Source organism: Manis javanica, chromosome 2, assembly GCF_040802235.1.
Source record: "Manis javanica isolate MJ-LG chromosome 2, MJ_LKY, whole genome shotgun sequence".
In the NCBI taxonomy this organism is placed as follows: Eukaryota; Metazoa; Chordata; class Mammalia; order Pholidota; family Manidae; genus Manis; species Manis javanica.
The window spans coordinates 67786444-67801090 of NC_133157.1; the positions used below are offsets into that span (position 1 = coordinate 67786444).

At 37.0% G+C, this 14647-nt stretch overlaps 1 protein-coding gene across 3 annotated transcripts in view; it reads left to right on the top strand.

The window, feature by feature from the left end:
- MAMDC2 (MAM domain containing 2) overlaps nt 1-14647 on the top strand; it is a 134210-nt gene that overhangs the window by 111802 nt on the left and 7761 nt on the right. Inside the window, exon 12 of one of the 3 annotated variants that reach the window (XM_017651262.3) lies at nt 7376-7441. The exons of the other annotated variants lie outside the window; for them this stretch is intronic. Coding sequence (XP_017506751.3) covers nt 7376-7393 — 18 coding nt within the window. The 3' untranslated portion in view covers nt 7394-7441. The remainder of the gene's footprint in view (nt 1-7375; nt 7442-14647) is intronic. 3 annotated transcript variants of the gene reach the window in all.

Genomic DNA, 14647 nt, shown 5'->3' on the forward strand with positions numbered 1-14647 from the left:
AATTCAAATCAAAACCTCAGTTTCTCATTCAGTTAAATCATTTCTGTTTCCCTCAACTTAGGCCTAACTCAATTCTTTCATTATCCTTGCTGTGTTTCCTCCCATGCCCCTCATCTTCGTGATCCTTTAGTCAGAGTGAGTGGAGAAGAGATGAAAAGAAAAGAACTTTTCAAATATTTGGTACTATTTCAAATCCTCCCTTGGCTGTTGAATGTCCTCTGTTCTGGCAGATATCTAAATACTGGCTCTTTGGGGAACCACTTACCATCTTATCCTATCTGGCAATGTACTTAATGTCTGATCTGATTTCCTGTGACCACGCCCTCTTCCTTAGCACTTGCTCTGCAGAGGTACAACCCGCATAGATTTTCTGCCTGGGTACCTGTCTCGCCTGCAGGTTTCATCCCCAGGCAAGTTCACTCTGGATTCAGTGAGACCGAATAATGACATCGGAACATTTTTGGGGTGAAAAGGGTCTTATACCAAGCTTTTTTCTCATGGCGGTAGGTCGAGAGCTAGAATCCCATTGACCTCTGTCTCTTCCTTGCCCCAGGGCTGCCTCCACCCCCAGCCTCTGCTGTCCTCTCTCCTGCTCTCTTGCTGCCTTTCCTAGGATCTGGTCTTAGCACCAGGGGAATACCAGTTTCAGCCGTAATGGCTTATTGCCAGTGGGTCTGTGCACACACCTGCACAGTAGTCTAAGTATTATGTCGTTGCACGTAGACAGCGGGCACGCCAGTCTGAAATTGGAGCCAACCCAGAAAAACTAGAGCAGATTGGAGGACAAGAGAAAAATTGGCTATAGATGTTCAAAAATGTCCCTGGGGTGAATAGATGAGGCTATAAGCCTTCACTGATGCATATAAGAACTGCTAGAGACGAGAGAGTGTGAAAGTATCTTTCTATTACAAGAAGAGTAGAGAAAGGTCAGGAATGTAGCACAGAAAGGTCAGCTTTAATGAGAGACCATTGTAATCATGTTGTTGTCTTTATGTACATTTTTCTGGAAAGAGAGTTGATAGTTTTTCTTCCATTTCTCAAGAAGGCTAGCAATGAAAGATCTCAGAAGAGATGCTCTAACAGAGGGCTGTGCTGTGGTGGACTATCATGGGGGAATTTTCTAGGTAACGGGCCATGGAATGTCTTGAACATGGGAGAGAGGGCAAAGCAAACATAGTAAGCAGTTGAAGAGGGTCCCCAGGCCAGGATTCTAACAGACCCATGAACTTTGGAGTCACACCCCACTCACTGTAGACGAGACCTTGAGAAAGTTAATTAAATTTTCAAAGTTTCAGTTGTGTCATCCAGGAGATGAGAATAATTATAGCTATTTACCTACTACATAGGCTGGTTGAGTTTAAATATTGAGGGCTTTTGGATTAGACTGCCTGAGTCCCACTTTTGAACTTGTCTAAATCTCATTTTCCTTGTCTGGATATTAGGAATAATTAATACCTACCTCATAGATGGTGGTGACATTTAAATGAGACAATATATAAAACATACTTAGGATGGGACCTGGTATACAATAAATACTCAATTAATCCTCTATTATTCATCTGTTCCTTCATTCAACAAATATTTATTGACTATTGTGTGCCAGATACTGTTTAGGTACTTGGGAAACACAGACGAACGAAACAGACAGAATAATCATTTGCCTTCTAAATGATAAACACTGCACTTAACTATAACTTATGTAGTATGTTAAAAAGTGATTACTGCTGTAGAAAAAAATAGAGTGGGCCAAGGGAGCTTGGGAACTGGGAGGAGGAGATGGGTGGAGTTAACCAATCTAGATGGGAGAGTCACAGTAGAATTTACTGAGGACGTTACCTTGAAAGAGTTGAGCTGGTCTCCAGGTATGTATTGGGGAGGTAGTGTTCCAAGCAGAGGGAGCAGCCAGTGCAAAGCCCTTTCCATGGAAGCATGCTCAGTGTGTCTAGGAACAGCAAGGAGGCTGGGTTAGCTACGCCGAGAGAGCTAGGGAGGAAATACTAAGAAATGAGATGGGAGCACTTAGGGTGGGCCAGACCCTGGAGGACCTGGTCAGTCATCACAAGGACTTTAGGTTTTACCTTCCCTGGAACGGCAGGACACTGAAGAGTGTCGAGCTTAGGGAAGAAATGATCTGACCTGGCTCTAAGAGGATCATTCTGGCTACTCTGTTGAGAAAAAACGAGTGATAAAATTGGAGTGAGAGTGAAATCAGAGAGCCCAGTTGCGGGGGTTAAGGCAAGTAATCTGGGTGACCTGTGGTGGTGGACTTACCAATGACAGTGCATCAGACCAGGGTAGTAGCAGTGGAGGTGGTGAGAAGTGGCCACATTCTGGATATATTTTTTAAGTGGAGTCAAAAGAACTTTTTGATGGACTGGATATGGGTGTAAGAGAAAGAGAGGAGTCAAGGCTGATTTCAGTGATTTTGATCTGAACTGCTTGAGCATGGAATTGTCAACAATTGAAGATAAAAGATTGAGTGGATAGATTTGTTAGGAAGATCAGGAGCTCAGTTTTATGTTAGATTTGATACTTAATAGATACTCAAGTGATGGTGTCTAGTAGGCAGTCTGGAGTTCAGGAAGGAATTTACTGAAAAAAATTCAGAATTTTCTATATTGTGTACCAGAATTCTGATGGTTCTATAGCTAGAAGTGCACAGGTGTCAGTTTTATTCTGAGGCTTCTCTGCTTGGTTTACAGATGATCTCCTCTCAGTGCGTCACCACATGCTTGTCCCGTGACCATGATGTCCGTGTCCTAATCTCTTCTTTTAAAGACACCAGTCATATTGAATTAAAGCCTACACTAACAACCCCATTTTAACTTAACTACAACCTTATAGGCCCTGTCTCTAAACAGTCACACTGTGAAGTGCTGGGGCTGGGGCTTTAATGTCTGAATGTGTAAGGACACAATTCAGAGCTGGTGTAGTGTGCTGAACTTTGAAGAATCAGGGTAAACTCCTATGACATAAAATGGAGTTTTAATAAAATGACCATCTAACCTTTGTCCTGCTTGTCGCATCTTTACGCCAAAATAATTTGCACTTGTTTAACTTGAAGACCACCTTCTACGTACTTCCCCTATACACAAAATCTGCGAAAATCTAACAAAAGCATATTGGTAGATAATTCAATTACTCATAATTTTCCTCCTTTATTTGCATGTTTTCTTGTTTATAGGGGCCCATATTAGGTTGACTTGGTGTGGCTTTGTTTAAAGAAAATGATGCATTATGTTTGCTTTGTATCATGAAAACTTTGAAGGATGTTTCATCTGGCTTGGGTGAAACTATTAGCTAAATTGTAATGCAAAAACTTCTTAGTGAGCCCAGTATTTATTTCAAGCAAATACTAATACTCTAAATGAACTCAGTATTAGTTTAGAACTGGGATTATAATCCAGGACTCCTCAATACCCATCCATGGATCTACTAATACTTCTAGACACAGCTAGAAAAGTACATTCCTATTAATTTTTTAGAAGTAAAGTACTTATTGAAGAATAACTTATACATAAGTGCTATAAATTTCTAAGTATAGTTTCAGCTGCAATCCACATGTTTTAATATGTTGTGTTTTCCCTGTCATTCAGCTAAAAATCTTTTCTGATTTCCATTTTTTTTTCTTTTATGCAAGGGTTATTTACAAGCATGCTGCTTAATTTCCAAATATTTGGGAATTTTCTAGTTATCAATTTATTTATCTAGATAATCTGACTACACTCAGAACATACCCTTAATGATTTCAATCCTTTGCAATTCGTTGAGATACTTTATTACCCAACATATGGTCAACTTAGGTAAATGTTGTATATGTATTACAAAATAATGTATATTTTGTTGTTTTTGTTGGATGAAATGGTCTATATATATTGACTGAACCAAGTCTATAATTATGGTCATATTTTTACATATTTTTTTTATCAGTTCAATTAAGAGACGTAGTTTCCCATTATGATTGTGAATTTATTTTTCCTTCCATAGATTCTTGTTTATATATATTTTGAAACTATGTTACTAGGAATATATACAAATTTATAATTGATACATGGTAAATAAGCCATTTTATCATTATGAAATATCCCCTTTTATCTTTAGTAATGCTTCTTCAAGTTTACTTCGCCTGATATTAGTATTGCTGCACCAGTTCTATGTTGATTAGTGTTTGTTTCTTTCTCCATCCTTTTACTTTCAAATTTCCTGTGTCCTTATTTTTTAAAGTATGGCTCTTATATATGGCAATAGTTGAGTTTTTTGCTTATCCATTCCCACAATGTTGTCTTTTAATTGGTTATTTGGATCATTAATATTTAATGTAGTTACTGCCCTATTTAGATTTGTATCTACTTTTGTATTATTTTAATTTCTCCTCTATTAGCTTATTTTTTACTTTCTTTTACTAGTCTTATACTTTTAACAGCTAGGCTACTGTTTGTCTTGCATTTTATTTCTATATATTTTTTAACTCCAGAAAATTAGACAGTTTTGGTATTTTTCTTTTTTTTTTATTAAAGGTATTCTTCTATATTTATTCACATATTATCCCATTCCATTAGTCTTCTTTCCCTTAGTTATTCCCATTATTGTAGGAAATAGTTTTCTTCTGCCAGAAGTATTTTCTTCTCCATCTAGTTTTTGGTTTTGTTTGGTTGGATTTGTTTTTGTTTGTTACACATCTGCTGATGATTAGTTCAATTTGTATTTGTCTGGGACTTCTTTACTTTTCCTTCACATCTGAAGGGTATTTTTGCTGGGAGTAGGATTCTAGGTTGAAAATGGTTTAAAATATCATTTTATTGTTTTCTGGCTTTCATCAGATGTTAGCCGTATAATTGTTCTTTGAAAGTGTACTTTATTCTTCTGGGTGCTTTTAATATTTTTTCCTCCTGTTTGAGCTGCAGTATTTTAACATGATATGCGTGTGTGTAGTCTTCTTTGTAGTTACTCTGCTTGGGGTTCATTAGACATCCTTAATCTGCATTAAACCCCTTAATCTGTAGGTTGAGGTCTTTTCATCAGTTTTCAAAAACTGATCTTTAATGTCAAATATTGCTCCTGCCCCATTCTCTCTTTTATCTTCCTGAGACGCCAATGAAAGTTCTCACCATTTATTATACACCTTTCTGCTGCTTTACAATTTTTCCTTTCTTTTTATTTTCCATGCTTCAGTTTGGATATTTTTTATTGACTTAATTTTTTGGTTTGCATATCTTGTTTTTAGCTGTGTTCAGTAAGCTGTTAAATTTACTGATTGATATTTTAATTTCAGTAATTCTGTTTTTTATTTCTGAAATTTCCATTTGTTTATTGTTTTAAATATTAGTTTTATAAGATCCAATACATACCATACAATTCAGTGTGTACAGTTAAGTGGTGTTTCGTATATTCTCAAAGTTGTGTAACCATCAACATTATCTTAATTTCAGAACATTTTTATAAACTCAGAGAGAAATCCTGTATCCACTAGCAGTCATTCTCATTCTCTCCCCCAACTCTTGTTACCCCAAACCCACATCTCAAAACAGCTACAGTTGACCCTGGAACAACATGGCTCTAAACTGCACTGGTCCACCTATACACAGATTTTTTCCAATAAATATATTGGAAAAAATTTTGAAGACTTGTAACAATTTGAAAAAACATTTTCTTTTCTCTAGTTTACTTTATTGTAAGAATACAGTATATAGTACATATAACATATAAATTATGTGTTAATCAACTGTTTATATATCAGTAAGTCTTTTAGCCAACAGCAACCTATTAGTAGTTAAGTTTTGGGGGAGTCAAAAATTTTATATAAACTTTTGACTGTGGAAGGCATCAGCACCCTTAACCCCATATTGTTCAAGGGTCAACTGTATTAATCTACTTTCTATCTCTATGGATTTGCCTATTCTAGACCTTTAATATGAATGGAATTATACAACAGGAAATGTGATATGTCCTGACTGGCTTCCTTCACTTAGCATGTTTTCAAGGTTCATCCATGTTGTAGCATGTATCAGTACTTCTTTTGATTTTATAGCAGTTTTGTTCCAGCATATGAAGCACCACATTTTGTTTATTCATCAGTTGATGAGCATTTTGGTTGTTTCTACTTTGGGGCTATTATTAATAAAACTATGCTGTCTGTGTACAAGTTTTTGTGTGGATATATGTTTTCTTTTTTTTTTAATATATGCCCAGGTATGGAATTGTTGGATCATATGTACCTCAATATTTAACCATTTGAGGAACATCCAGACTGTTTTCCAAAGTGGCTGCACCATTTTACATCCCCATAAGCAGTGTATGAGGGTTCTAATTTCTCCACATCTTGCCAAAACTTGCTATTTTCTCTTTTTGATTATAGCCATCCTAGTAGGTGTGAGATAGTATCTCATTGTTTAATGTCTATTTAGTCTGATTATTATTTGGGTATTGTGTGAACGGTATATCATTTTCTTGTGGGTACTGTGTGAATGGTATATGGTTTTCCAACCTTTCACTTTCAACCTATTAATGTCTTTCAATCAAGTGCATCTCTTGAAGACAGCATATAATTGAATCTTTTTAAAAAATCTTTTCTACTGATCTCTACTTTTTGATTAGAATGTTTAGTTCATTTATATTTAATGTAATTACTAATAAGATAGAATTTATATCTGTCATTTTTCTATTTTCTTTCTATATGTAATATCTTTTTTGTTCCTTTATTCCTTTTATCCCTTTATTCCTCTGTTACTTCCTTTTTTGTGTTCAATAGATATTTTCTAATATCCATTTTAATCCCTTGTTTATTACATATTTAAAGTTATTTTCTTAGTAGTTGCCCTAGAAATTAAAATTAACATCTTAACTTAAAACAGTTTAGTTCCTATTAATGTTAATGTCATGTATACAAAACCTTGCTTTATTCCTTTCTTCCCCCTTTGTACTATTATTGTCATGTACAATGTGATATCTTTATATAAACCCATAGATATAATTTTTAAATTACTGCTTTGTGTACTTGTCTTTTACAGAAAAGAGATAGAGAAAAATACACTCATTTTGTCTTTTACATTTACCTCCTTTTCTTCCTAAGGATCTGAGTTACTGTCTACTGTTCTTTTATTTCAGCCTGAAGGACTCCCTTTACTAGCTAGTGGTGAATTCAGTATTTGTTAGTCTAGGAATGTCTTAAATTCCCCTTTGATTTTAAAGGAAAGGTTTTCTTAATATAAAACTCTCATTTTTCTTTCAGCACTTTGGAATTATATCATCTCACTGCTTTTTGGCCTCCATAGTTTCTGATAAGGAGTAAGCGTTTAACCTAATTGAGGATCCCTTGTATATGATGAGTCACTTTTCTCTTGCTTTCAAAATTCACTTTGTCTTTGTCTTTCAACAGTTAACTGTGATTTTTTGAGGTGTGGATCTCCTTGAGTTTATCCTACTTGGAGTTGTTTGACCTTCGGTATGTAGATTATCATTTTTCATCATGTTTGGATTGTTTGGGGCATTATTTTTTTCAAATGTTCTTTTTTTGCATTTCTCTCTCTCCTCCCTCTGGGACTCCCATTATGCATATATGGTATACTTACGTTGTTGTACTGTACTCTGAGGCTCTGTTCAGTCTTCTGTTTTCCTTCATTCTTTTCTCTTTGTTCCTCAGATTGGATAATCACAATTGACCTTCTTCAGATTCACTGATTCTTTTGTCTGCCACTTCCAATTTTCCAGTGAGACTCTTGAGAATTTTTTAAGTCATGATATTTTTCATATCCATAATTTCTAGTTGGTTCTTTGTATGATTTCTCTTTTTAATGATACTCTGTATTTGATGACATATCATTCTCCTACTCTCTTTAATCCTCTAGATATTGTTTCTTTTAATTCCTTGAACAAAAGTGTAATAACTGACTTAAAGTGTTTGTAATTCAATGACTGGGCTTCTTTAGGGAGCCTATGTATGGACCACAATTTCCTGTTTCTTTGTATGTAATTTTTGTTGAAAACTGGACAGTTTAAATAATGTAATGTTGCAGCTCACCCTCATTCCCAGGTTTTTTTTTGTTATTGCTGTTGCTGTTTGTTATTGTTTTCTTGTGTTCTTGTTCCTTTGGTGACTTTTTATGCCACTAATTTTATGTCACTGGACTAATTATGTCATGCCTGTATTATTTGTTTTGTGTGGCCACTGAAGAATATGCTGTTAGCTTAATCATCAACTAATGATTGAACAGAGAATTTCCTTAAATGCCTTCAACCAATACATTGTCCAGTCCTTGTGAAGGTGCTCTGTGTGTTAGAGCATGTTTTTTTAATGCTCCAGCAGGCAATTTATGACTCTGCCTGAGCCTTCATTTCTTGCTTGTGCAGTCTTAAAATCAGCCAGAGGTGATACATTAGGACCTTCTCAATTTTCTCTTGGATATGTGCACAGCTCTGCACACATGCATGGTTTTCTAGATTGCCAAGAGTCATTGCTTTGCAAGACCCCCCACAGACATCCCATTCCCTAATTATTCTCTTTAAAAAATTTTGGTCAACCGTTTTTTAGCTTCAGTTGTTAATATCACCTCAGGCAGTTACAATGTTAAACAATTGTTTAACTGATTGTTTTTGACAAATGCACTGGAGATACGGCTATTCATACAGAGTAAGGTTTACCTCAGCCAGGTTAAATAAAGAGGAGCTCTGAGAATGGAGCTTTTCAGTGAGCTGCTAAACAGGTCAAATAATGAGTTTCTGGAAATAGGGTTTTGGGGAGCTCCAAACCTGTTTTGCCCCTTGCAGTGGCTATGGGCTACTGCTTTTTTACAGATACCTTAATTGTAAATCTCCTGGTTTTCAAGTCTTTCTTGGAGTAGGAGAGATGAAAACAGGATTAGGACATGTTAAAAGCTCAGCATTATCAGTAAGAACTAGTCATTTTTCTTGAGTAAAACTCTTAGATAATTGCATGCATTAATTTCCAGTTCTAAAAAGTTGATTTGACAATTTTTGCCAATGTTCTCACTGCTTTTATAGAGAAACAGGTTTTCAAAGATCCTTATTCTGACATTCCAAAAGCTCCATATTCCTCCCCTACATTTGTTTTTTCAATAGATTCAAGTTCTTTGATGAAATTCCCCATTTTATCTTTTTCTTGAACATATTATTTAATGCTTTTATTTATATTATTAATCATAGTTTTTTATAGTCCTTGTATAATAACTCTGTATTTGGGTCACCTGTGGTTCTGGAGGGTTTTTTCTGTCTGTTTCCTCCCTCCCCACCCACCTCACCTTTAGCCTTGTTTCATGAAATACCTGGTACTTTGAATATTTTATATTGTGAATGAAAAAATTACAGAATCTTTGGTGATGTTTTTTCCTCCAGAGAGGTTTAAACCTATTCACAAATAACCAACTAGAGTAAAATGTGTCACCTCAGTCCAATCAGACCTGAGCCAGCTTAAGGCTGCTTTGCTGAATCCACCCCTGGTTCTCCATATGCCTTCAAGAGTATACCTCAAAAATACACCCTGAGGTTTTTTTAATTAAAGACACTCCTCTTTAGTATGTGGGGTTTTTTTGTGGTGTTTTTCAGTGTTGCAGTAAGTCTTCCATATTTCTGGCAATTAAATTGTCTTCCAACATGCTCCTAAGTAGAGATGGAAGTCTTCTTCATGTCTAAGATCACTGCCTTCCAGTGTGACAGAAATATCAGTGATGCATTAAAATACCAAATAGTGAAATCTATTTGTAAAATTGTGCTGTCAGATGAAAGAAAACCAAAATTGTGTATTTAATGTGTTAGTTATATAGCTGAAATTTAATAGCAATCTAACTCAAGTCTTGGTCTTTTCAGAATTTTGATAGTTGATATCCAGACATGCAACAGCGTTACCCAATTAGCCTGTAACCATCTGAGGAATTAGCTTCAGATTATTAAAATCTCCAGTGTCCTTCAATCCTCCCATTCTTTATGTTATCATACTAGTTCCTGATTTTGTCAGAACCTATTACACAGAGAAGACTTCTATGATAAGTTTTTAACTGGTAAAATATACATAACATAAAATTTACTATTTAACCATTTGTAGATGTACAGTTCAGTGGCATTAAATTCATTCACACTGTTGTGCAACCATCACCACCATCCACCTCCTGGACTTTTTTCATTTTCCCAAACTGAAATGCCAAAATGCCATAGCAATAAAACAATAATTTCTCATTTACGACAAGCTTTAAAAATCATTTAAAAGGCAGAGTAAAGAGCAATTGTAGAGAGAGACATTTAGCTGTTATTCTATCCAAAGTATTGATGTACTTTTTCCCTGATTGTTCAGAATCCTGTTCCAGACTTAATAAATGCAGCTAGATGTTCACGCCACTTGGGCTTCTTTCTGGCCCTGGTAAAGGGGGTGCAAGAAGGAAGGAGCAGCTGCTTCGCCTATTCCAAACTGCAAATATGGTGTGTGTCTCAACATATCACAGTTGTTGTCCAAAGAACAGATGGGACTCTGATCTCCCAGTAGAACTATTGGAACCCTGTCTTGAATGTTAAACAATGACCCACAGAGAGAAAATGATATGTTTTCTCCTGTTAATAATCCCCTCTACTGACTGGAATCCTTCATGGGCAAGAAAACATGAGCCAGTTGGAGGTTTCAATGCTGGGGCTTCCTGACTCCCTTCCAGAGCTCTTGTTTGCTGAGACAGACAGCGTTTGGAGTTTTAATGTGGCAAAACTGATCAACACACAGGGTTTTTCTCTGCTTTCTAAACACACGTGAGGCAGGCCTCTCCATAAGGTTCTGATCTTTTCTGGGGAAATGAAATGTCACTGTCATGAAAGTCAAGAAGAAAAACATATTTGGAATCAAGAGGGATAATTGGTTTGTGCATCAGAAGGACAAATTCTAACCAGTTGACAAATATGCTAAAATTATTTGTAGGTCTATGTGTTGGCCTAGATTGGCCTAAATCAGTATTGCCTTCTGGAATGTGCTTAAAATAAAAACTGTGTCCTGAAGGATTTTTGGAAAGGCCAACATTACTGAAGAAAAGTGGCCTGGTGTTAGTGCCCTGGAAAGGCCCAGCTGTACTTACGTTCCCCTGAATGTTAGCCCTCTCTTGAAAAAGTGGCACAATTACACAGGTCAAGGCTTAGGAGATTTCCTTTCCTATTTCACATTTCACAGTACGAAACACACAGAGGCCCCAGGAACTGGAGACCTGTCTTTGGCTTCAACCTGATACCTGAGACCTAGAGGAGCATGAGGTGAAAGCATTGCTAGAAGAATACTTCAACATTTGAGGCTAAATGATTAGTGCATTGTAATCATGAAAAAGGATTCAACTGGGTAATCCTGGAGGTGACTAGGGGTTTTCCTCCCCTCCAGGACTGGATTCTGGCCAGCACTCATGATATCACTAGGAGGCACATTATCATCACCAGACGAAAGAGACTTCTGGGTTATCGCTCACTTGTGACGGGTCTGCTGCTCCCTTTCCTTTCTGAAAAGACTTGGTTTCAGGGCCCCACAAGTCTTTACTTCCCAGTTTTCCTAGGGACAGTATTTTCAGAGGAGGCTATTATACCCCCCTTACTGTTTCATTTTTAACCAAGTCCTTTACATAGGATTCACATGGGCCTTTTTTAGAGCCCTAATGGCCAGGGACAAAAGTGATTTTTCTTTGATTTCTTTTGATTTCCTTTAGAATTAGTTTTTGGAGGAAATGTTTCTGAGGTTAAAAACACACGCTAAAGTGGGGCTTCCGTCCACTGTGCCACAAACTGTCCTAATACATAGAACAGCCTGGGATACCTTTATATGAAGTGAGGCAGTGAACCATGGTCATTTTCATGCTTTGACCTTATTCCCCAGGGAATTAAATTAGATACACCATTCAGTTAGGATTATGTATATCTGTATGTGTTTACATCCAGCCTAGCTGAAGTTACAAAATGCTAAGGAAAAGAACAAAGTTCCTTTCATTGCTGAAAGTGCCATAATCCCAGTGCTTCCATTATAGCAATTTTCTTGCCAGTGAAAGAAATGAAAGTAACAAAGTTAAAGAATTATCATATTATGTATGTTCCCTTAAAAAAATACATCAGATGGTATGGAACTGTTTTGAGAACATTTGCTTGGATATGACTAATTTTATCAAAACCTGATTTGTTCTAGTTTTGCCTTAGAGTGTTCTAGTCAAGTGCATGTCTCATTCCAAGACCCTCATACAACTGGAGTGACCTTGGTCACACTGGTTTGTGGCTTACGGCTGTGGAAAAAATGCATTCATTAGTTCATTCAAACAAACATTTATTGAGCTTCTACTCTGTCTAGGCACTGTTCTAGGACCTGGGAGCATAGCAGTGAAGTACACAAGGGAATATCTCTGTTGTTGTGTGTTCTACAGTAGAGAAATAGACAAACGTGAAAAATAAGAAAACTATATAGTATGTTAGGCAATTTAAATGTTATAGTGCTGTGGAAAATAATAAATTAGTAGGAAATAAGAAGTTCAAGAAGAGAGGGATTGCAATTTCAAATAGTGTAGTCAAAATAGGCCTAATAGAAAAGGTGATAACTGAGTAAAGATTTGGAGGTGGGAGTGAGGCTTCAGATCCTATAGGGGAAAAGCCATTCCAGGTGGAGGGGTTAGCACATGCAAAGGCCCTGAGGCAGTAGCATACCTACTATATCCCAGAACAGCATAGAGACCAGTGTAGTGATTCACTCAACACACAGTAAGGAGGAAGGTTATAGGAGAAGAAGATAGTAAGAATCAGAGATGTAGAGAATAAGCAGGAAATTGTACAGGACTCTAAAAGCAGTTGTGAGGCCTTCAGCTTTTACTCTGAGTGAAATTCTGAGCCAATGGAAGGTTTTGAACAGAGTAGTGTTCAAAAGATTTAGCTTTTGTTTCAGAAGGTTCACTATGTATACTATGTTGAGATTAGATTGTAGAGAATGAGGGTAGAAGCAGACCAACTAGTTGGGAAGTGTTGCATTAATCCAAGCAAAAAATGATAGTGGCTCAGGCCAAGAGGTAGCAATGGAGATGGTGAAAAGAGAAATGACTGGGCTCTGGATAGATTTTGAAGGTAGAGCCACAGGAACTCCTGACAGCCTGGTTGTGGAGAGCGAGAGGAGGCAAGGAGTGGTACATGGCTCCCAGGTTTAGGGTCTAGCCAACCAGAAAGAGCTCAGTAGGCTTTAGGGGAAAGCTGTTAGGAGCTGAGTCGTGAACATGTTCAGTCTGAGATGTCTGTTTGACAGTGAGTGGAGATGTCCATTTGTCAGTTTGAATAAACAATTCTGGATTTTAGCAAAGAGGTTAGAAATTTTAATTTGAGATATACAACATATGTAATCTTTAAAGCCATGGAACAAGATGAGATCACCAAAGGAGAGAGTGAAAATAGAGAAGTTCAAGAACTGGGCCACTCCAAGTTCGAGAGGTTAGAAGAAAGTGTGCACTAGCGAAGGAGTGACCAGTTAGGTGGAAGAAAACCCAGGAGAGAACAGTGTTCTGCAAGCCAAGGAGTGACCTGTTATGCTACTGCTGGGACAAGAACGACAAGCACTGAAAATGGACCATTGGTTTTCGTAAAGGGGAATCATTGGTGAACACTGCAGAAACACTGACCGTAGTTTTCCTAATATTTTAAAGCAGATCATGGGGATGACTGGTTGAGCAAAGGCCGTATCCCTTGACTCTAATGGCCCAGTTTTTCAGAGTGACAACATTACTGAGCGAAACTCTGAGAGAGGGGGTTACACAGTGCACACAATTTGATAAGACCAAATTGGGCAGTACTCTTTCTCCCAGCCTTCTGATAGCCTGTAGGACTTCTCAAGTCTGTGTTTGTGGAAATGGGGGAAAGGAGAAAGCCATGGAGGAGCACAGATGAGGCTTTTGATCAGTTCCAATTGAGGTATCTCAAGCAATGCATTTGGGGAAATGGCTAAAGCTCATTTCATTAAACTTCAAATTATGAAGAACGATGCCCTAGAAGCCATCATTTGCATGCAGTATTTGGGATTTCTATTTCTCCCCACTCCATTCAGCTATCAATTTCTGCATGAAATAATAGGAGGTATAACAGTATGTAAAGATTATTTTTATATCATGTATCTAAAAAAACTCAATATTGGCAAAGAGACAAATTGCTTGCAAATGATTGTGTATATTTTTTCAGGTAGAAGTGGTAAAAACTTTTCATCAAATGGTCAAAGGTTAAGAACAGATGTGGAGTCCAGGGCCTTTTTTTTTTAAATGGGCTTAGGTACACAGAATTATATTCCTGGTACATTATTCTAGAAATTCCTATTCATTATTGCCTTATTTCAGTGGCTTGGTGATAAGTATTTAACACTAACCAGCATTTTTTTTTTTTGGTGGGGGTTGGGGGTAGTTGGCCAATTTGTAGCTATTCCCAATTCTGTGGTGTAAATATTTACATCATGGCTCATTTCCAGCTACTGATGTTCAATCATTTGGACCTACCCACAGAAGTCACACCACTGACTCATGGGAACTGCTGAAAACTGATGCCAGCAGATCACTGCCTTATTCATATGCAAACTAATCCTGCTTTTGCCTGGAAATTAAAAAAACAAACTAAAATTGGGAAAGGGAAGTGGAAATACAAAACTAACATTTAAATATATATTACAAGTGGG